This window comes from Ceratotherium simum, chromosome 21 (genome assembly GCF_057802395.1).
Source record: "Ceratotherium simum simum isolate JZ-2026a chromosome 21, ASM5780239v1, whole genome shotgun sequence".
NCBI lineage: Eukaryota > Metazoa > Chordata > Mammalia > Perissodactyla > Rhinocerotidae > Ceratotherium > Ceratotherium simum.
In genome coordinates, this window is record NC_141920.1 from 22,390,280 (window position 1) to 22,412,261 (window position 21,982).

Consider the following 21,982-nt stretch of genomic DNA (forward strand, 5'->3'; position numbering starts at 1 on the left):
ATCATAAATATTCGGTAAAGGGGAATGATGAGCAGCCTCAGCAGATGCTGGGCATGGCTGTAAATCAGCAGCAGTGTGTCCTTGCCGGTAGTGATATTCCAGAACTCCCCTCAGCCTGGCCACCATGTAGTCTCCCCTACTCAGTGAGACACCCCCACCAGGACCACAGCAATTCTTCCTGTTCCTGGGAAGCCTCTGACATCACCCTGGTACCTCCTAGAAATGGTGTGTGGTAGAGTAGGACACACACTAGCATAGGGATCAGAAAACAGAGATTTTATCCTCCAGCATGATACTAATAAGCACAGTAATAATCAGAAAGGCATTCTTCTTTTCTGGGACTCAGTTTCCCCAAGTGTCTACTGAACATCCTCTCAGCTCTCAACACCTATAACATTCTTGCCTTTCTTTAAGTCAGCGGTTCTCAATGGAGGGATGGGATAGGGGGAAGATTCCGTTGCCTGAGGCATTTTGAATATTTATATGTGTGTTTATGACAACTGGGGGTGCTACTGGCATCTAGTGGGTAGAGGCCAGGGATGCTGCTGAATACTCTACAGTGCACAGGACAGCCCCCACAACAAAGAGTTATCTGGTCCAAAGCGTCAACAGTACCAAGGTTGAGAAACGCTGATCTAAACTAATTCTGATATCTAATAATTTGAGGCTGAACTATCAACAGATCCCAATGTTAACATATATATTCTGGCTAGAAAAATGCCTAAATCTAAGAATCTCATTCATATAAGTTATTAATCTGTAAATTAAAATTCCATAAATGTGGTCAAATTACATGATGTCTACGATGGCCTTAAAAAAAAAAGGTAGAGGGGAATGAAACAAGATTGGCAAAGTGTTAATCACTGAAGTTGGGTGATGGGCACACCAGGGTTCGATGTACAATTTTCTCTACCTTTTTATATTTTTGAAAAATTCCATAATAAGTTTTTTCTTCTGACTGAGTCTACTTAAAGGGATTCCTCCTCCCATCCCCCAAAAACATAAGACATGGTCCTTGCCCTGGCAGAGCTCCGAGCTGAGTGGAAATGGGCCAACCAACAACCACCACATGCGAGGGATGCTATTGGGAGAATAAGGAAGGGACTAGTCTAAAAACACAAGTGGAAAATCAGGGAAGGCTTCAAGGAGGAAGCAGGATTGGGGGAAATTCCGAAGGATAAGTAATCAGTCTTGCAGAGAAGGGAGGTAAAGGAGGGTCTCAGTCAAGGAGAACATCAAGTGTCGACACATGGAGGTCAAGACACGGAGGAATTGCAATAGTTCAGGCTGGAAACAGGGCAGGGGATGAGACGGGGCGGAATAGCAAGAGAAAGCCAAGTGGACAGGCCTTTTATGTCATGCTAAGGAGTCTAGACTTCATCCTAGACCTGTATTAAGAAGCTCCACCTAAAGGATTAGGCAGCAGAGTCACGTGATCAGATGCATACTTCACAGGTACCTGAGGCAGCTCATCTGTGTCTAGGATTTTGGAAGAAGCAAAGATGGACTGGAGAGAGGCAAGAATTCCAATAGCGAGCCAGTTAGAAGACAAAAATGCTGCAATCGTCTGAGAAAGGAACTAAAGGGACTGAGGGTTAGTGGGGACAATAGCAATTAGAAGTGAAGCCGGGTACCTGGGGGGTACTGTAGATATTAAACCAACTTGCTGTTTTCCTGTTTAACTTGAGGGGTGACTCAGGGGTCTTGAGGACTCATGAGCTTGTTTTCCAGAGGATTTGTTAGCTTGCTTTGCAGAAGAGAATGCCTTCGGGGAGGTTGCAATCACCAGATGGCTGGCCCTCAGCAGCTGTTGAAGCCCAAGAAGTCAGATTGCCCAGAGGCTATCGGGAGTGACCCCTTTGTTTCCCTGAAGCTCCTCCTGCCAAGCCCCTTAGGTTCTATAAACGCACTCTGCTTTCTGTTCTTGGGGAGGTGGATTTGAGTGAACCCAGGCTCCCATCTACTCATTTTGGCCAATTCGAATAAATCTTTCTCTATCTCCAAGCACCGAAGTCTTAGTGTTTGGTTTGCTGGGCATTGGGCACACAAACTTGAGATTAAGAGGTGTGGTATCACAAGGATATTAAATTCAAGAGGCATTTGTGATTATAGTTGAAGTCATAAAAAGAACTCCAAAGTACAGATCGAAGGAGAGGTTTGCTTTAAGGAGACCAAAATTAGGATTAACAGAGAAGAATCTACAAAAGATCTTGAAAAAGAAAAATGAATTCAGTAGATTATAGATGACAGCCAAGGAAAACAACAATATGGGCTGTGGATCCTTCTTCTCTCAGTTTTTGAAGGTTTTAGGCACATAAAAGAGCTATGAAGTGTCTGCCCAGGCTGGTGTAGGAGAAGGCTGTCCTGGTCCAGGTCCTCTGCCTTCTTGGTCACCCATACTAGCCTTGACAAATACAGTCAGTAGTCTGGCTCACTGAGCTTAGACTCTAACCCTAAGACCACAACACTAGAATACCAGCCTTTTCCAGAGTCCCATCACATTCTCTGTGCCTCTGTATATGCTATATTCCCTGCCTAAAAGCTCTTCCCTTTCTTGTCCACTTGGGACATTCCTACTCACTTTCAATCTTTCTAATCTCCACAAGGAAGATTTCCAAGTATAGTCATGTGTTGCTTAACAACAGGGGTATGTTCTGAGAAATGTGTCAACAGTTGATTCTGTCATTGTACAAACATCATAGAGTGTACTTACACAAAGCTAGATGGTCTAGCCTACCACACACCCAGGCTATATGATACTAACTTTATGGGACCACTGTCGTATATCTGGTCCATCGTTGACCGAAACGTCATGATGTGGCACGTGACCACAGACTGGAAGCCTATTTCTTCCTTCGGTGCTTCCAACTGCAACTTGCACCTACCTCCTTTATAACCTTTAATGTATTGTATCGTAATCAATATTTGCATGCTGTCTCCCCAATGAAAAGCAAGCACCTTGGCCGTGGGGAGAACACTGTTGAGGTGGTTCATGTGCGTTTCCCAGGGTCTAATACCTTGCTGGCATCATTAGATATTCAACAAATATTGGCTGAAGAACTTAAGAGTGAATGAACTCATGGAAGAGGTCAGTTGAGGTTTCCTTTGGGCCACCTCACAGACAAAGGTTTTCATAGACTTCCTAAACGACTCCCAGTTTTAGGTGAATACCTTGAGACGAGCCTCCTAAGTCATCAGGCTGTATTCAGATGTGGGTATCTCTCATTTTAAAGGTTAATCCTGAGCTTATTATTTGTGAAATACCTTCTGTAGCCTGGGACTTTTTGAGACAGGAACCAGCCTACCGAGACAGGGCCATCTGCAAGGCCCCTGGCCTAACAAGATAAGGCCCCTAACCAATCGGCAAGCTAGGAGAATCAGATAGAGACGACCCAAGATCTCCATTCTGCAGTTTCAGGACTCTCCCGGGCTTACGCATGTGCCCTAGCACACAGGAGTCCACTGAAGGTGACCCTAGCCCCATTAGCATAGTAAAAATCACACCCAGGGGTGGAGAGCTAGCCTGGTAATGATACATGCGTCGCATGTGATGGCATACTGAACAACAGCGCAGGCGCAAGCACAACCCTACTACACGCCATGACAAGGCACTCCTCCCAAGCCTTTGCCTAATAAAAGCCCCACAATCCCGCTCCCTAATAAGCTGGTCACCTGCCCCTTTCCTTTCCGCACCAGCTCCCTTGTGCCTCCCTTATGCACAAGCTAATAAACTTTTACTTTCCTACTCCCGTTTGTTGTTTCTCTTGATTTCCATCCTGGGGGACAACAAGAACCCATATGCCGGTAACATCTTGACAGAGACAGACATGCTGGGAATACATATTTCTACATCCATTTCTTAAATAAAGGCCATCCCCCAAGTATGTTAGAAGGAGAGGGGAAGAGGGCTAACATTTGTTAAGTACCTACTATATGCCACAATAAATCTGAGAGGCAGATATCAATATTCCCTTTTCTAGATCCCTGCTACTCAAAGTGTGGTCGGAGGACCAGCAGCAGCAGCACCTGGGAGCTGGTCAGAAATATACAATTTCAGGCCTCATCCCAGACCTACTGAAGCAGAATTTGCATTTTAAAAGATCGCCAGGTGATTTGTCTGCAATATAAATGTTGAGAGGCACTGTTATAGATAAGGAATTTGGGATCAATGAAGGTAATTAATGTGCCTAAGGTTACTGTGATACTGTGATTTATAATAAGAAATATATATTTGGCCTTCATCCCTGTTTCTGGCACAGAGCACCTAAAACCCTTGGAATTTCCTAAGTGATGAGAGCCATAATGGTGTTTTTATTATGTTAATAAGGTAAACTTTGGAATGCACCTAAGGATGGAGGTTGGTTGCCAGGAGAACCAACCATGTGATTGTAGGGTTGGAACTTTCAGTTCCACCCCCAGACCTCTTCAGAGGGGAGAGGGCCTGGAGATTTAATCAAATGCCAGTGATTTACTCAATCATGCCTATGTAATGAAGCCCCCATAAAACCCCAAAAGGACAGGGTTTAGAGAGCTTCTGGGCTGGCAAACGTGCAAGTGAAAGGCGCACCTGAAGAGGGCATGGGAGCTCTGTGCCTCTTTCTCATGCCTTGCCCTATATGACTGTTCCTGAGTTATATATATCCTTTTATAATAAACTGGTAAACTAGTAAGCAAAATGTTTCTCTGAGTTCTGTGAGCTGCTCTAGCAAATTAACGGAACCTGAGGAAGGGGTCTTGAGAACCTCTGATTTATAGCCAGTTGGTCCAAAGCCCAGATACCCGGGCTTGTGAATGGGTGTCTGAAGTGGGCGGGGGGGCGCAGTCTCGTGGGACAGAGTCCTCAACCTGTGGAATCTGATCTGATGCTATCTCCAGGTAGACAGTGTCAGAACTGAATTCTTGGACACTCTCCTGGTGTCCAAGAATTGCTTGTTGGTGTGGGGTAACCCTCTGTTCCCACAATGGAAATTTAGTTACACAACTGGTATAAGCTGGAATTTGAACTCAAGTCTGCATATTCTATAAGGCTGTGCTTTTCTCATTATCCTGCATTATCTATTAATGCAACCACGGGCCCACTAGGACCAATTCAAACTGACCCCATCTTATCAACAGAGTAATCAGGAGTTGTTTTTCAGGAACTGACAGTTGACCCCTCGTCCAGTTCAGGCCAGTTGAAACCACCAACCCATCAACCGGGCTTGTGCAAATACCCGACGGGTGACCCTTTTGACGTCAGGGCTCTGAAAACCCCACCCTCAGATCATACTAACTCCACCATTTTGTGAACATCTATCCCATGAAGAGCCAGGAAGCTTGACTGCGCTTGCCCAGATCATGAGTTACCTCGTTTTTCCATACCTCCACTCATCTATCTCCACACTTCAGACCACCCTGCCCTTTTATCCTATAAATTTTGCCCCAAGCCCTGGATCGGGGAGACAGATTTGAGAGCTTCTGCCTCCTGTCTCCTTGCTGGTCGACCTTGCAATAAAGCCTTTTCTTTTCTCAAAAGCTGATGCCATAATAATTGGCTTTGTTATGTGCATCAGACAGAGAACCCCCTTTGTGCGGTAACATTAAGAACCACACCAAGCTTACAGCTTAGAAAAATACATCTAACTTAATATAAAAAAATATAGAAAAAACTTTATTATAATAAGGTCCATTATTTCAAAAATTTAGATTGACATTATAAAAAAAAATTTCACATCCCACATTACCAAATACCAAAAAACTTGGTAATAGAGCTTTTCTGCCCTGCATTGCCAGTATTATAAATTTCCCTATTTTATTTCTAGAAATAACTAGTTATGAGATTGTTGCTTTAGTGATTAAAAGTCATTTAACTTTCTGTTTTTCAAACGTCTCCTTGAGAAACTGAAGCACAGGATCAAGAACCTGGACTTTAGGTTCAAGGAGACAATTTAAACTGTGTGCACAATTTGAGAAAGTACTTAACTTCTTTGTGGCTGTTTCGTCAGTAATAAAACAGGCGAATGATACCTCACACAGAGCTGATGTCAGGCATAACGACATAATGTATATACTGGAACACAGCAAATACTCAATAAATGTGAGACACCATCACTGAAATCATCCTCAATAGTAACCTCGGACTGGCTGACACATCATCAGGAAAATCAGCCTGTTAACGAGGCTAACAAACATTGTTATTCCACAAGTTTGCCAGCCAGCAGGCATACTTAACAGAGACATGATTTATTAGTAATCAATACATTTAAGAAAGTTGTAAGCATTTTTTTTAGTGATTATCAAAATGATACGCTTAATTTATTTTATGGTAACCCTGAAGCAAATAGAGTACAAATTAACAATCATTTTCTTTCTACTTTGGAGCTGGGGACAAGGAAGAAAAGTGTTACAAGGAAAAAAATGTAAGGAATGTAGAGGAGACAAGGGAAAAACAATGAATGTAATACACACCACCACTATATTGTACATGTGCATAATTTTATAGTATACAAAGCACTTTCTCCATACATTATCTTATCCAATTCCCACACACTGTGAAATACCAGTGTCTCCCTCTTAAAGGTGGGGAAACAGGTTCAGAGAGAGCAAATGACTTGCCCCAAGTCACAGAGCCTTAGCATAAGAGTATGGCAGAAACACAAATCCAAATCCTCTGAACCCAGCCCAAGGCTCCTTTCTAATAGACCACTTATGGGATTTAAAGTTTCTACACTCACAGAGGTGCTCAGCTGCAGAAAATCACCCCCATGATGGTTCACAGCATGGTTCTCCAACTCCATCCCCAGCGGTGACCTCCCAGCCCAAGACATATATCCTTTAATAAAGACTCGCATCCAAAAGAGAAAAGAGCTGCTTCTCTTGAACCTGATACCTGAGAATAATTTCTGTTTGGGGATCCTCTGTTTGGCTACCAGAAAAGAATGTTCAACATCTTTCCAACCTCCTTCTTATGCTAATTACAGCTCATCAGCATTTGGACACCCACAAGCAAAATCAATCTGACTATAAAAGCTGGCCAAAGACATTTTCTTACCATAAAAAAAAAAACACGTTAAGACGGCATGATTAAATTACACAGAGCATTTCCCCAGCAACCTGCAGGCTGCTGCATATAAAAATCACATCCAATATCACAAGAGTCCAGGAAGGTGGACACTAACAAACATTTAACACATGTAATTGTATTCTTTATGAGCAGTGAAATGTGTACAAGTTTATTTTCAGTTTGTCCTCTTCCACACAATATCTATTAGATGCCAACATGTCTAACACATTCAAATAGTCACACATTTTTAAAAAATACCATTTGAAAGGCATCTTCACTTCCCCTTATACTATAACCAAATGAACTTAGATGCATTAGCCTTCAGTCCACACCTTACCATCCTTACCCTCCTCAAGTCCCAGCACATTTACAATACTTGGAAGAGCCAACCTCACCATCCAAGCACAGCTTACCTTTCCTAACTATCACTCCACAACCTCATCATTTAACCTGAAATCTATCCTGCCTTCTAAAAATAAGTCTAGCTTCCTAATTGTATTAAAAGACTCACCCTTGACAAAGATGCCCAAGACACACTGAGTAAAAACAGCAAGTTACAAAATAGCATATACACCATGATTCCATTTATACAAAATCATATGCACATATATACAACCCCACCCCTAGCACAGATGTTTGTGTGTGTGTCCACAATGTTTCCAGTAATTAATTCTGGGTGGTAAGACTAGGGGTGATTTTTACTTTCCCTCCATCCTTTTCCACAATGCTTGAATTTTCTACATTAGGTTATTTTATTCATACTCAGAAAAAGCAATAAAGCTATTTTTAACAAGCTCCCCCTAAGACCCAACATGTCACCAAGGTTTGTGCTCTGAGCATTCTGGCCAGTGGTTCTCAGCACTAGCTGAGCAACAGGCTCTGCAGCTTTAAAAAACATATAGATGCTCAGAGTTCTGGTCTTCAGAATTTCCAAAGGTGGGGCCCAGGCATGAGTAGTTGGTCAAAGCTCTTCAAGTGATACTATCAGCGAGGGTTGAAAACTACAGATCTGTCTCATTCTCAAGTGGGGTCCAACAGAGGGAGAAAATAGGCCAGAGTGCTGAGGAAAGTGTTTAACTAAAGGCAGGCAATTGCAAGGTAAGCAGACGAGAATGTTTAGGAACAGAAACTGAAGGCTGAAGCAGTGCTGAGCTTCAGGTATGAGAGGCCACGAGGAGAGGGGAGGCTCTCAGCAGGCAGATACACCCTAAGCTGGAAGCCAAGAAGAGGTGAACAAAGTGTGGTTGAGCAAAATGCTCGAGCTTGAGAGACAAAGGTTATTGATGCAGTACTCGGAGCAGGAGTACTGATGACTTAAAGAAATTGAATAGGAAAAGAGACTAAGCAGTTTAAATTAGGCCAACTACAGGTGAGCAACCTTGATTTATGATTAAAAGACTAGAACTGCATATGATTCCATTTTCAGAAACCATGGGAAAATTCTAGGTTAAAATCCTAGTAAGGCCATGTACTAGATGTGTGATCTTTGAAAAAAGACAACTTCTTTAAGCCTCAGTGTTCTCACCTGTACAATGTGGGTAATAATACACGGCTCACAGGGTTACTGTGAGAATTAGGTGAAATGAGATAATGAATGTAAAAGCCTATCATAGTAGTCAGAACAAAAAAAGCCCTCAAATGGTAACATTAGGAAGCACATCCCAGTAAAGATTATGTGCTAAATTTTAATAAACCAGGGCCCACAGTTAATTACTGCCTAGCCCTTAAGTGATTTCCTCATTTTGGCACCACCTAAAAATGCTGGAGAAATAACCTAAAAAGGTTTGACTATTTCTCTACTGTTGCTTCTACATTCCTAGTATTGGTTTTACTTCTTCTTCTTCTTTTTTTTTTTTTTGTGAGGAAGATCAGCCCTGAGCTAACATCCATGCTAATCCTCCTCTTTTTGCTGAGGAAGACCGGCTCTGAGCTAACATCTATTGCCAATCCTCCTCCTTTGCCACCCCCTCAAAGCCCCAGTAGATAGTTGTACGTCACAGTTGCACGTCCTTCTAGTTGCTGTATGTGGGACAGAGGCCTCAGCATGGCCGGAGAAGCGGTGCCTCAGTGCGCGCCCGGGATCCAAACCTGGGCCGCCAGTAGCGGAGCGCGCGCACTTAACCGCTAAGCCACGGGGCCGGCCCTACTTTTACTTCTATAAAGGAGATACATCGCATACTAAACTATTTCTATAAAATTTAATCAAGATTACAAATGAAAACTAACAGGGTCATATTGAAAAAATAATAAATATACCAGTGGAAAATTCTATATCCAAAATAAGAATTCAGCTAATGCTGTCACTAAAGAACTAAATTTCTACCTGGCAAAAGGAAAAACGCAAAATAAAAACAAGAGTGATAAATGTTTCTCCTTCATCCTCTCTACCCAGGACTTCAATATCAAAATTGAATTTGTGCTGAAGTAGCTAAAATAGTCAAAATAACTGAAATTAGTACTACACCTATGACCAGTAAAAATTTGGGGGGGAGTCTTTTTTCAGTATAACATAATAAAATAACTATAAGAACAGCAATAACTACTAATATTAATGAAGGCTTACTATGTGCCAGGTTCTGTCCTAAGCACTGTACATATATTAACTCAGTCAATCCTCACAACAGGTCTGCAGGGTCCTTCAAGGTCTGGCTTCTGCTTAACTCTCTAATCTCCTGCTCCATGTTCTTCTCACCCAGGGCTGGTGCCAGCCTGGTCTCAGAGGGTACTCCTGGGAAGCTTAATAAAAACACAGATCCATCAACATTATGCAGACTGGTAAAACCGGAAACGCTGAGAATGTGTCCCAGAAGACTACATTTTATTTATTTATTTATTTATTTTGTGAGGCGATCAGTCCTATGCTAACATCTGCCAATACTCCTCTTTTTTTGCTGAGGAAGACTGGCCCTGGCCTAACATCCGTGCCCATCTTCCTCCACTTTATATGGGACGCCACCACAGCATGGCTTGCCAAGCGGTGCGTTGGCGCGCGCCTGGGATCCGAACTGGCGAACCGCGGGCCACCGCAGTGGAGCGCGTGCACTTAACCGCTTGCGCCACTGGGCCAGCCCCAGAAGACTACATTTTAAACAACATTCCAGATGCTTCTGATGGGCAGCTGGGTTTAAGGCTCGCTGCAGTCTGTCCCTCCCAACTTTTATTTTATACATGCTGCTTTTTCACTTGACGCTCCTTCACCTGGCTAACTCTCACCTAAGGCTTGGCTCAAGGGCCACATTTCTAAGGTGGAGCTGTTTCTAATCTCCGCTGGTTCCCTCACCACCCAGGCTCGATTAGGAGCACTTGCTCCGTGCTTCCAGTACCTCACCCTCTCTGCTACCTTGCTACCTTGCAATATAAATGCAGGTTTCTATGTCTCCCTAGCTGGGCTGCGAGCTTCCATCTACAGCACCAAGGTTGGCACAAAGCAGGGGCTAGTGGTTTGTTTAATAAAAGAATGAATGAAGCCTCACTGACCTATTTCCCATCCACAGAAACAGATCCTCTGCAAGAGCGTCAAACTGAAATATAAGAGTCTGGTACCTCATTCAAGACGCGATGAATTTTTAACAAAGCTAACGTAACACGGATTATAACTGATGGCCCAGGTTAATAGGTCATCATGATAAACAGTGGCTGTCCCATCTCTTTGGTAGCTCTTGTTATGACCCAGCCAGTCTGCACATGGAGTCCTGGTCCACAACAGGGCTTCACACGCACAAAAGCCAGGGAGTTTACATTCTACATGTAAACATGAAAACTGGGAGAGGTAGAGATGACTATTTTTGAAAGGAGACTGATTTGCAGTAACTGTATTACCATTTATTAAATGTCCACATGCTAGAGACTATGTACGATGCTCGTGGTCATTATTCTTCACACAAGTCTTTGAGAAAGGTTTTATCAGGCTTATTGATTGAAGAGGAATTCAAGATCCAGAGAGAATAACTTGCCCAAGGCCATCAGCTAGTTTAGGGGTAGAGCTGGGATTTGAAGCCAGGTCTGTCTGCTTACAAAGACAATCCTCTTTCCCCTACTGTGTGCTGCCCCTGGATACCAACCAGAAGACCACTGGAGCCACCTTGGTGTTGGAAGAAGCTTTAGAAGCAGATCTAAGCTCAAATTCTGCTTTTGTAACTCACTTGCTAAAAGGTATCTAGTAATTAACAAACGTTCTGAGACTCATCTGTAAAAAGAAGATAGAAATGCCTAATTCATAAAGTATGACACCTGTAAAGCCCTGGGTATATTAGGAGACGCCCAATAAATGTGAGCTGGCCATTAGCCTGTTCTCCGCCTCCTCCCCACAAAAGAGAGGAGCAGTTTCTTCCAGGACGGCAAATACATCCTCTGTTTCACTGTCTTCCTCACTGGCAAACAAGTATGCTGTGCTCTACTTGGGAAAGGCCTGTGGGTAAATCCTTAACATGGCTGGAACCAGCTAGTAAACCAGATGTGCAACACTCAAAATCATCCCCTCAAGCCTGATGAGAGGAACCCTAAGTCCAAACACATCGCTTATTTCAGCATCCTTACATATTGTCATCTGAGGTCAGAAATGAGACAAGCAGCCAGAGGGAGAGAAAAGGAATTGATCCAGAAACTGTTCACTTATAAGGTTTTCAAATAGCAACAAAAAAAAGCAGCAAGACATTTCCATTCTTGCTTAACATAAGGTGCCTCTTAGTACATGACTTAATGCTATTCTTAAAATTAAATACTCTTCACTCTTTACTTGCTCATCATTCTGACCACTATAACCAGCCCTTTGTAATTTTCAAGCTTGGGGAGTATAAAAAGGGGAAAATTTTTGAATTCTCTGTTTATTGATATGGAAAAGTGGGGACCTCGGGCTCCCTGGTATGTCCTCTCTGGGGAAGCTTTTTGTCTTATGTTCCACATAGGACTGGCATGTTTACAGTCCACCTCTACGAAGGACAGATTCAGGGAGGGGAAGCATTTCTTCACGAGAGTACTTTTAAAATTACCAACAGTGTAGAAGGAAGAGGAATACAAATGGGAAACCCATCCTCATCCCAGCCACTAATATTAATGAATCAGGCACTGTGCTAAGCACTTGATCTGTATTAATTTTATTTAATTCTCACATAGCACCCTTATGAGATAGATTTCAATATGATCCCGATTTTACAATTGCGGAAATACAGGCTCAGAGAGGTTAAGCAACTTTCCTAAAGTCACACAGTTAGTAAATGACAGGACCAAGACACCAACCCAAATCTTGTCTTAATCCAAAGCCCATGTTCTTAATCATCTATACCACAATAACTAGCTATACATGCCTTAGCGCTCACTGTCCCCTCTGCCACTCTCTCCTCACGGGTATGAGAATGATATACTATTTACCTCTCAAGGAACACTCAAATGGCATCTTTTCTCTTAAGCCTTCCCAGAATCCCTAGAATATTCCCTCCTCTGGGCTTCCACAACCTCTAGTATAAATAACATTTATTAGTATAGTGTGATGTCTTGGGTCAGTATTAAAAGAATGATCTGTAATAAACTAACATTTATCAACCCCACATACTATGTTAGACTTGCATAAGTCATCTCTCAATAATAATAATTCTCACAATAACCCAAGAAGGTAGGTATTCATCCTATTCTTACAGATGGATAAACAAATATGTGTTAAACACTACTATGGGACAGATGCTGAGTGACCTAACGGGAGAACCATAAATTGGTTAACATAGTAAGAATCTTTTGAATTCCACAATGCTCTTAACTACTGGCATATGTCTTGATCTTGATTGTAGATGGTACGTGGTACATAAATATTAAATAAATTCATGTGTTCATTCAACCAATATTTACTGACCACCTACCAAGCACCAAGCACTGTGATAGGCACTAGAAATGCCTAACCACAATTTTATCAAGACGTTTTGCTATTTGTTCCTAATAACTTGCACAATTTGAAAGGATAAGTAAGAGTACCCACCACCATGATGACCTGCCCTAGGTCAAGCACCAAGATTAGAATCAAGGTCTTCTAATCAAGAACTTCTGACTTTACCAGCAATCCTGAGGAGAGCAAGCTAGTTTGGACCCAGAAGAGCAATACCAATGGCCTGACTTCATGAAATGAGTGTGAGAGTTGTGATCAGAAGCTGAGGGTCTAAGCCTTAGTTTAACCACTTACCCACTGTATGTCTTGAAGTCATAATTTCCTTGAGTCTTACAATTTCACCATCTTCAGAATGAGAAATAACACCAACCTTGTGGGGTTGTTGTAAGACTCAAATATGATCAGATGTGTGAAGACACTCCAACAGATGCTGAATACAGGTAATAACAAATGAACTGGTAGGTTGAAATTCCTTTGGTTTAGCCTGTATCATTATCTCCCTTCCACCAGAGTACCTTCCTCTCTAAGCATTCCTATTCTCTTGTTCCTTTTAATAACGAAGTACTCTTGCTTGGTATGTCTTTGTACTTGCTAATGTAGTTTTTCGGTAAAGATCTGTAAAACTGTTGTTTTCCCCACGTTTATTTTCCTCCTTCTTTAAACTGTAAATTTGTTGAGGGCTGAGAGTCTCTCTCATTTGGGTGGTGGCGTGCAGGACAGACTTTGAGAGGACAGGAGAATTGGGAGACTAAAGCAGGGAGACTTATTTAGGCTGCAGTGATAGTTCAGGAGAGGTGATGAGGGCAGAGTCAGTGGCAATGGAGAGGACTGATTTATGAGATTTTTATAAGGTAGAATTTGGGGCCGGCCCGGTGGCGCAAGCGGTTAAGTGCGCGCAATGCACCACTTGTCAAGCCATGCTGTGGAGGCGTCCCATATAAAGTGGAGGAAGATGGGCACGGATGTTAGCCCACGGCCAGTCTTCCTCAGCAAAAAGAGGAGGATTGGCAGATGTTAGCTCAGGGCCGATCTTCCTCACAAAAAAAAAAAAAATATATATATATATATAAGGTAGAATTTATAGGACTTATGATCAATTATATGTGGGGAGTATTAGAGTCAAGCATAATGCGTTGATTTCTGCCTTGGGTGGCAGAGTAGAGGGTGGTACCACTTACCAGGATAGGAAAAGCAGAAGAGACTTGGGCAATGAAGTGATGAGTATGGTTTTGAATGAATTCAGTTTGGGTATCTGGTGGAGTGGTCTGCTGGTTAATTAGCTGTGCTGACCAGAACTTGGGAGAGAGACAAGGTTGACGATTTGCGAATGAACAGCAAAGAGATGGAGGGTAAAGTTGCAGGTAGCAGATAAGACGAATGAGAATATGTGGAGTAAAATAATAGAACTGAGGGAAGACACCATCAATCCATGTGAAAATGAATGCTTGAGGGACAAGCCGAGGAAAAGGATCTGGAGATGGAACACTGGGAAAGAGCAGCCTCCCCCAGGACAGGCATTCTATTTTGTTCCTGTCACATACCAGGTCTGGGTTAAACTTTGAACATAGCAGGAGCCCCAATAAAAGTTGGCCCCAAACAATGCCATGTCATTACCACAGCCCACCACGGAGACAATCAAAACGTTTCTTTTTCACCTATGTTGGCTGAACTCCCTTCTTTTCTGACTGCAGGAAAAGTTTTTGCCATTTCCCTCTTCTAACTCTGGTAGGTGGGGGAAGCTCTGGTCTGCAGTTCCTCGCTGTTAGGAGTCCAAGAAGCACCAGGCAACTACACACTTCCTGACATGTAGAGTCCACCAGAATCACTTACAATTCTTTGCAGATGACAGAAAAGTATTCTTCAAAGCACTGACCTGTTATCAACCGCTGTCACTGCTGATGAGGTAAAATGTGTGCATATGCCTAGCATGCACACCACACACCTACACACTGCTTGGTAGCTCACCCTGAAAGCTCATAATAGCCTCCAGGGGAACCATGTTAAAACAGCGCAATTAACTAAAACCGCTACAAACTCAATAACTCACCTACCTAATGAAGCAATACAAAGAAAATTGGACCTCTTTTAATAAGAATTTTAAAAAGAGACAAGAAGTAAAGGTCAAACGCCATTTCTGGATTCCGGCTCTTTTCTTCTTCCCTCCTATTCTGAAGCAGTTAATACCAAGGAGACAATATATATTGTGCTATTCTTTATAAAACCAAGGAGGCAGGCAATCATGCTATTGCACCCAAGGGCAAGTTTTTTCTTTCCAACCCAACCCCCCAAGCTAAGTGCCTCCCCTGATCTATTTCTGAAGGTTTTATTATGCAAACCTGAATGGATTTCAATTACAATAATTCTTTTCCTTCTCCACCTCAACTCACAAAAGAGGAACTAAATTATCAACAATTCTTTATAAGGGTGGGTTTTTCCTTCTTCCCTCCTCTCTCAAGTCACCTTAATCTAGAGATTCTCCTCTCTCAATCCCTTTTGTTGGCTTTGGGAACACAGCTGTTTTTATGCCACTCCACTATTTAGCATATCATGACTCCTAACATTCTACCAAGAATGAGTTTGCCCATTCCCACGCAGCTATCATGGAGCAATTAGACTGCAGGCCAATAAAACCTACACTCTCCCTGTCCTCCCCCAGCCAAGGTGTGGGCAGTCTCTTTGCCTGGCTTCCCAGTGACCTCTTAGAAGGATAGGTGCATGTGACTAAGGCCAGGTTGGGCAGCACTGGAGACAGGTTTGGCAGAGAAGAGAACTTACACTTCTTACAGTGCCTACTCTATTCTGGGGTCTATGCTAAGTTTATGTATGTCATCTCACCTGACCCTCATAACCACTCTATGTGGTAGAGCTAGCATTTAACAGATGGGGCAACTAAGGCTCAGAGAATTTATGAATTTGCCCAAGATCATATGGTTGATAAACAGTGGATCCATCTGTACCACACTAGGCTATATTGCTCCTGTAGAAGTTTGGGGAAGGTCCCGAGAAGTGACAGGGGCTGAGACTGGACCAGGGTGAAATTCAAGTGGTTAACCCTGATATGTGACAAGCTCCTAAGGTTTGACAAAAAAGGGAAGAGTGCAGGGCAGCCCTCCAGAGGTTCTAGACAGGCAAGCTGATTCTCAGCCCATAGTGCTTAATTAGGAGTGCTGGATTACCAAAAGAAGCTTGTCATAGGGTGACCTCACCTATAGGTAAGTTCTATCCATAACATGGCTCTTAAGGGCATGGCTCTAAAGGAGGGGCTTCTGCCATAATTTCTAACCCCATGAAACAAAGAAAAACTTATGGCTAGCAACCACTTGTTTTTGCTTCCAAACAAGCTGAGTGAAAGACCACTCACTCACCTCAGGTGTATGACTGACAACCATCAATCTGAATTGTATTGACTTCAACCTTGTGGGGTTCTGGGGAAAGCCCAAATCCATGTTTGCCCTCCATGAGCAGTCTTTTAGGGAAGTGGTTGTTCATTCATGTAGCCAATAAACATTTACTATGCATCCACCACATGCCAAGCACTGGGCTAGGCCCTGGGACCAGGAGGTGACAAGGCCATTGGTTCCATAATCTTAAGGGCTACGAAGGCAAAGTCTTGGGACCAAGAGGCCATTTAATAGGAGGCTCTATTCTAGTCTAGGGGCTCATGATACGCTTCCCTGAGAAAGTATCATCAAAACTAAGGACCTGAAGGATGACCAGGCAGCTAGGTCAGAGAAAATTATTGTAGATGGAGACAAGAGCATGATGGAAGCCTGGGGGCAGGAATGAGCTGGGCATGTCTGCAAATACTGTTGATGGTCTGAGGCTACTGTGCTCTAGCTTACCACACAAACCTGGTCCACTTGTATCGAAGGGCCAGCACATGAAGACTAACTCAGAGGACAAGACAGGACGAAGAAACCTTGCACAATGTGCCCCTGCCCTGTTCTGCCTCCATTCTCACTCTACCATTCATGGCCTGGGGGCCAGTTTGCTATGAGCAGCATCAGCCAGAAGGGTGGGAGGAGGCCCAGGGCTGTGTTTTCTCCATGAGGTTCATTTCTCTCTGGGTGCTGGTGTATTCAGGATGCAGAGCTCATCCTCACTAGCCATTACAGTGCAAACATGCCTTCCAGGAGCTGTCTTACCAAGCCATTGCCCTCACTAATATAATGTTATCAAATTCCTAATGCGGGTACTCTAAAGCAAATGTACTGTTACCAGCACACCACTGGCACATTCTTCGAAGGAAAACAGCTGCCCACTGAATCTGTCACTTCTCTCCTCAGTACCATGCGCACAGAGCAAGAGCCTGCTAAGGGCTGTTTTCCTTCACTTTCTTCAAGCATGCTCAAGGATGCAGCATCAAGTCTCTTCACAGAATCCAGCAGGTCAGCCACAGCACAGTGCTTGAGGAGTTTCCTGGATTATAGGACAAAGCCTTGATAACTAGGGCCTGTGCCTCAGAACCTCAAGGTACAGATAACAGAGCTTCTAGTTCACTAATCATTTCCTCATTTTATAGACCAGCAAGGAAAACGCAGTCCAGAGAAGTTAAGTGAAAGGTCTAAAGTCACATAGCTAGTTAGCTATAGAATCACAGCTTCATTCCCTTCTCAGCTGATTTCCTTGTCTAAAGAAACAAGGTTACCACCATCTACTTCATAGGTTGTGAGGCCTAAATAAGATAGCACACAATGCAGCAGTGCTACGAACATGGCAGGTTTTCAATGAATGGTGGTGTCTCCAAAATTTTATCTCCTAGATCTCCAAGACCACCCATTCCTTCTCCCATGGCCTCATTTTGCTGAATTTCCATTGAGGAAAGAAAAAAGACCAGCAGTGGGGGTTAACATGTTTATAGCTGGGTTTTGGTAATATCTGATCTGAGGTGAACTGAACTTTCTACTTGTCCTCAGATCTCTAGTCCACAGTTCTTTGCACTGCCAGTTCCTCCCTTGCCAGGCTCTCTGTTGTCTCTGGAGAGCTGATATGATCAGAGAAGATATCAACTACAGGTGAGCACTGAAGACAGGTCATATCACCTTCTCTTTAGCCACTCCAAGTTGGAAGAGACTAAGCCAAGTTGTTTTGAGAAGAGATAGACAGGAACTCTCATTTACCCAGGAGGGCGACAAATGCAAAAGATCCTGCAGATACCTATGCCAATTCTACCAGCCACTGATGAAAAAAATCACCCAAACCATGGGACAACTGTTAACTTCTGACAAGACAACCAAATTAGCCCATCAGCTCAGGTTCTCCTCCTCTCTCACACACACCACCTCCTCACCCCTCTTTTACCCCCTCCCCACACTTTAAAATAACCTTCCAACCATGTAAACTCCCTGGTGCAAGTGTCATGAGCCTTCAGTAAAACTGTCAGTGCTCATAAATCCCCGGCCTTCCCTGTTGTACTGAGGCTGTTTACTGGGGGGAGGGACGCAGCAGGAAGAGACTGGCCCAGCAATAACTACTCCGGTTACAGCATCGCAATTCATGGCAGCATTTTGCTGGAAGTGTGCACCATCAGGGAGGAGAAACATAAAAAGGAGAACCTGCGCTGTAAATAGTTTATTTCGGCAATTTCTGATGTTGGCTGAATCATACTTTAATACAGAAATACATGAAAGAACCACTCTGGAGGTGACATGTGCTGCCACCTCATTACTCTTTTCAAAAGGGTCTTCCATCAGCGAGGCACCTTGCTACAAATTATAGTGAAGAAAACAAAACCCTCAGACTTATTAACAGGCCAGAAGCAAATGGAACCACTAGGATTTCAAGCAAGAAGAGAACCAGTGCAACAAAGACCATCAGTGATCTGGGTTCTCTGGGTTGCTTTTCCATGCATAGAAAATAAGAAGATAGAAAAGAAAAAGGTAGCACTCTTCCGCCTAAAAGTCTACTCCTCAACTGAAGAGTTTTTCAAAGTAGCTCTCATTTCCCCCATGTCTCCTAATGCACCTAAATTAGGCTGACTTCTCCAGTAAACCCTACCTTCATGTTCCTTCTCAGTGGTTCCCACTTTCTTGATCTTCCTGGGAGATTTCATAAAGAGGGGGAAGATGGTTCGTAGGCCAAGAATGTCAACAAATTTATGACAATTGTCTGTGCCCTCGGGTCCAATCATGGCATGGTCTAGCACTTTCAGGGCACTGCTCCGGGAGATCTTCTTCTCTCTGGGAACAAAAGAGGTTTCAGATAAGGCATTTCATAAGGATGTTCTAGTCTTAAAAAAAAGAAAAGTGCATTTACTGCAGTACTCATTATAATGGAAGAAAGAAAAATAAAAAGAACTTAAACGTCCACCAGTGACAAAATTATTACATTATGGTATACCTACATGGAATATTACACACTTGTTAACAATTAGGAGAGTCTGTAATAGAATGAACAAATTCTTATGGTAAGATTGACAAGCACAAAAGGTAACATTCAAACTTACATATAAGAAATTCTATATTCAAAATTCTATTCTAATTCTAAAATTATACCTCAATTATGTGGAAAATATGCATTAAAAATGACTGGAAAGAAACAGATCAAAATGCTAACAGAGGTTATTTCAGAGTGGTGGGATTATGGATCACCTATTATTCCTTTTTCTTTCTTTTTAACCGTTTTGTCAAGATAAAATTTACACACCATACAATTCACCCATTTAAAATGTATAATTCAATGGATTCTAGTATGTCCACAGATATGTGCAACCATCACCACAGTCAATTATAGAACATTTTCATTACCTTAACAATAAATTCCCTACCCTTTAGCTATCACTCCTTTGCCCTCCCCCCGCCCCGAGCCCTACGCAATTAGTGATCTACTTTCTGTCTCTATGGATTTGCCTATTCTGGACATTTCAAGTAAATGGTATCATACAATACACGGTCTTTTGTATCATACAATATATGCTCTTATGCTAGGCTTCTCTCACCTAGCATAATGTTTTCAAGGTTCATCCATGTTGTAACATGTATCAGTACTTCATTCTTTTCTATGGCTGAATAATAGTCCATTGTATGGAAATGCCACAATTTGTCTACCCATTCATCCATTGATGAACATTTGGGCTGTTTCTACCTTTTGGCTATTACCAACAACGCTGCTATAAATATTTGTTCACAAGTTTTTGTGTGGACATATGTTTTCATTTCTCTTGGGTGTATGGTATACCTAGGAGTGGAATTGCTGGGGCATATGGTAACTCCATGTTTAACCTTTTGAAGAACTGTCAGACTGTTTTCCAAAGTGGCTGCACCATTTTACATTCCCATCAACAGTGTGCAAGTGTTATGATTTCTCCACATCCTTGCCAAAACTTACCATCTGACTTTTTGGTTCTAGTCATCCTAGTGGGTGTAAAATGATCTCTCATCGTGGTTTTGATTTGCATTTCCTTGTTAACTAATGATGTTAAGCATCTTTTCATGTGTTTATTGGCCATTTGTACATCTTCTATGGAGAAATGTCTATGAGATCTTTTGCTCATTTTTTAATTAGATTAATTATCTTTATTAATGAGTTGTTAGAGTTCTTTATTCTGGATACAAGTCCCTTAACAGACATATGATTTGCAAACATGTTCTTCTATTTTAAGGGTTGTTTTTCACTTTCTTGAAAGTGTCCTTTGAAGTATAAATGTTTTTAATTTTGATGATCCAATTTATCTATTTTTTCTTTTGTTGCTCACACTTTTGGTGTCATAGCTAAGAAACTGTGCCAAATCCAATGTCATGAAGATTTACACCTATGTTTTCTTTTAAGAGTTTAATAGTTTTAGTTCTTACTTTGATTCATTTTGAGTTAATTTTTGTATGCGGTGTGAGGTAAGGATCCAACTTCATTCATGTGCATGTGGATATCCAATTGTCTCAGTACCATTTGTTGAAGAGACTATTCTTTCCTCATTCAATGGTCTTGGTATTCCTGTTGAAAATCAGCTGACCATAGACACATGGTTTTATTTCTGGATTCTCAACTATATTCCATTAATTTATGCTTAGCACACTGTCTTGATTACCACTGCTTTGTAATAAGTTTTAAAATTGGAAATCCTATACTGTTCTTCTTTTTCAAGATTGTTTGACTATTCTAGGTCTCTTGCAATTCCATATGAATTTTAGAATCAGTTTGTTAATTTCTACAATGAAGTCAGCTGGGATTCTGACAGGGACTGTGCTGAATCTATATTTAACTTTGTGGAGTATTGCCATCTTAACAATATTAAGTCTTCTGATCCATGAATATGGAATATTTTTCCATTTATTAGATCTTTAATTTCTTTCAACAATGTTTTATAGTTTTCAGGATATAAATTTTGCACTTCTTTTGTTAAAATCTATTCCTAGGTATTTCATTCTTTTTTTTTTTTTTTTTTTTGGTGAGGAAGATAAGCCCTGAGCTAACATCCGTTGCCAGTCCTCTTTTTTTCCTGAGGAAGACCGGCCCTGGGCTAACATCCGGGCCCACCTTCCTCTACTTTATATGGCATGCCGCCACAGCATGGCTTGACAAGCAGTGCGTCAGTGTGCACCCGGGATCCGAACCTGTGAACCCTGAGCCGCCGAAGCAGAGTGAGCGCACTTAACCGCTTGCGCCACTGCACCAGCCTCTAGGTATTTCATTCTTGATGCTAATGTAAATGGAATTATCTTCTTAGTTTCATTTTCGAATTGTTCATTGTAAGTGAATAGAAATACAATTGATTTTTGTATATTAATCTTATATCCTGTAACCATGCTGAACTCATTTATTAGTTCTAATAATTTTTTGGTGGATTCCTTAGGATTTTATATATATAAGATCGTGTTATATGCAAATAGAGATAGTTTTACTTTTTCCTTTCCAATCTGGATGCCTTTTATTTCATTTCATTGCCTAATTTCCCTGGCTAAAATCTCCAGTACAATGCTGAATAGAAGTGGTGAAGGCAGACAGCCTTGTCTTGTTGCTTATCTTAGGGGGAAAGCATCATTTTTCACCATTAAGAATGATGTTAGCTGCGCATTTTTTGTAGATGCTCTAGATCAAAGGTTGAAGAAGTTTCCTTCTATTCCCAGTTTAAG

The 21,982-nt window shown here is 42.1% G+C and overlaps 1 protein-coding gene across 3 annotated transcripts in view; it reads right to left on the bottom strand.

Moving 5' to 3' along the window:
• Positions 1-21,982, bottom strand: part of CTNNBL1 (catenin beta like 1) — a 158,824-nt gene that overhangs the window by 47,085 nt on the left and 89,757 nt on the right. For all 3 annotated transcript variants that reach the window (XM_087445287.1, XM_087445286.1, XM_087445288.1), the window contains exon 11: positions 18,912-19,093. In XM_087445287.1, coding sequence (XP_087301413.1) covers positions 18,912-19,093 — 182 coding nt within the window. The remainder of the gene's footprint in view (positions 1-18,911; positions 19,094-21,982) is intronic.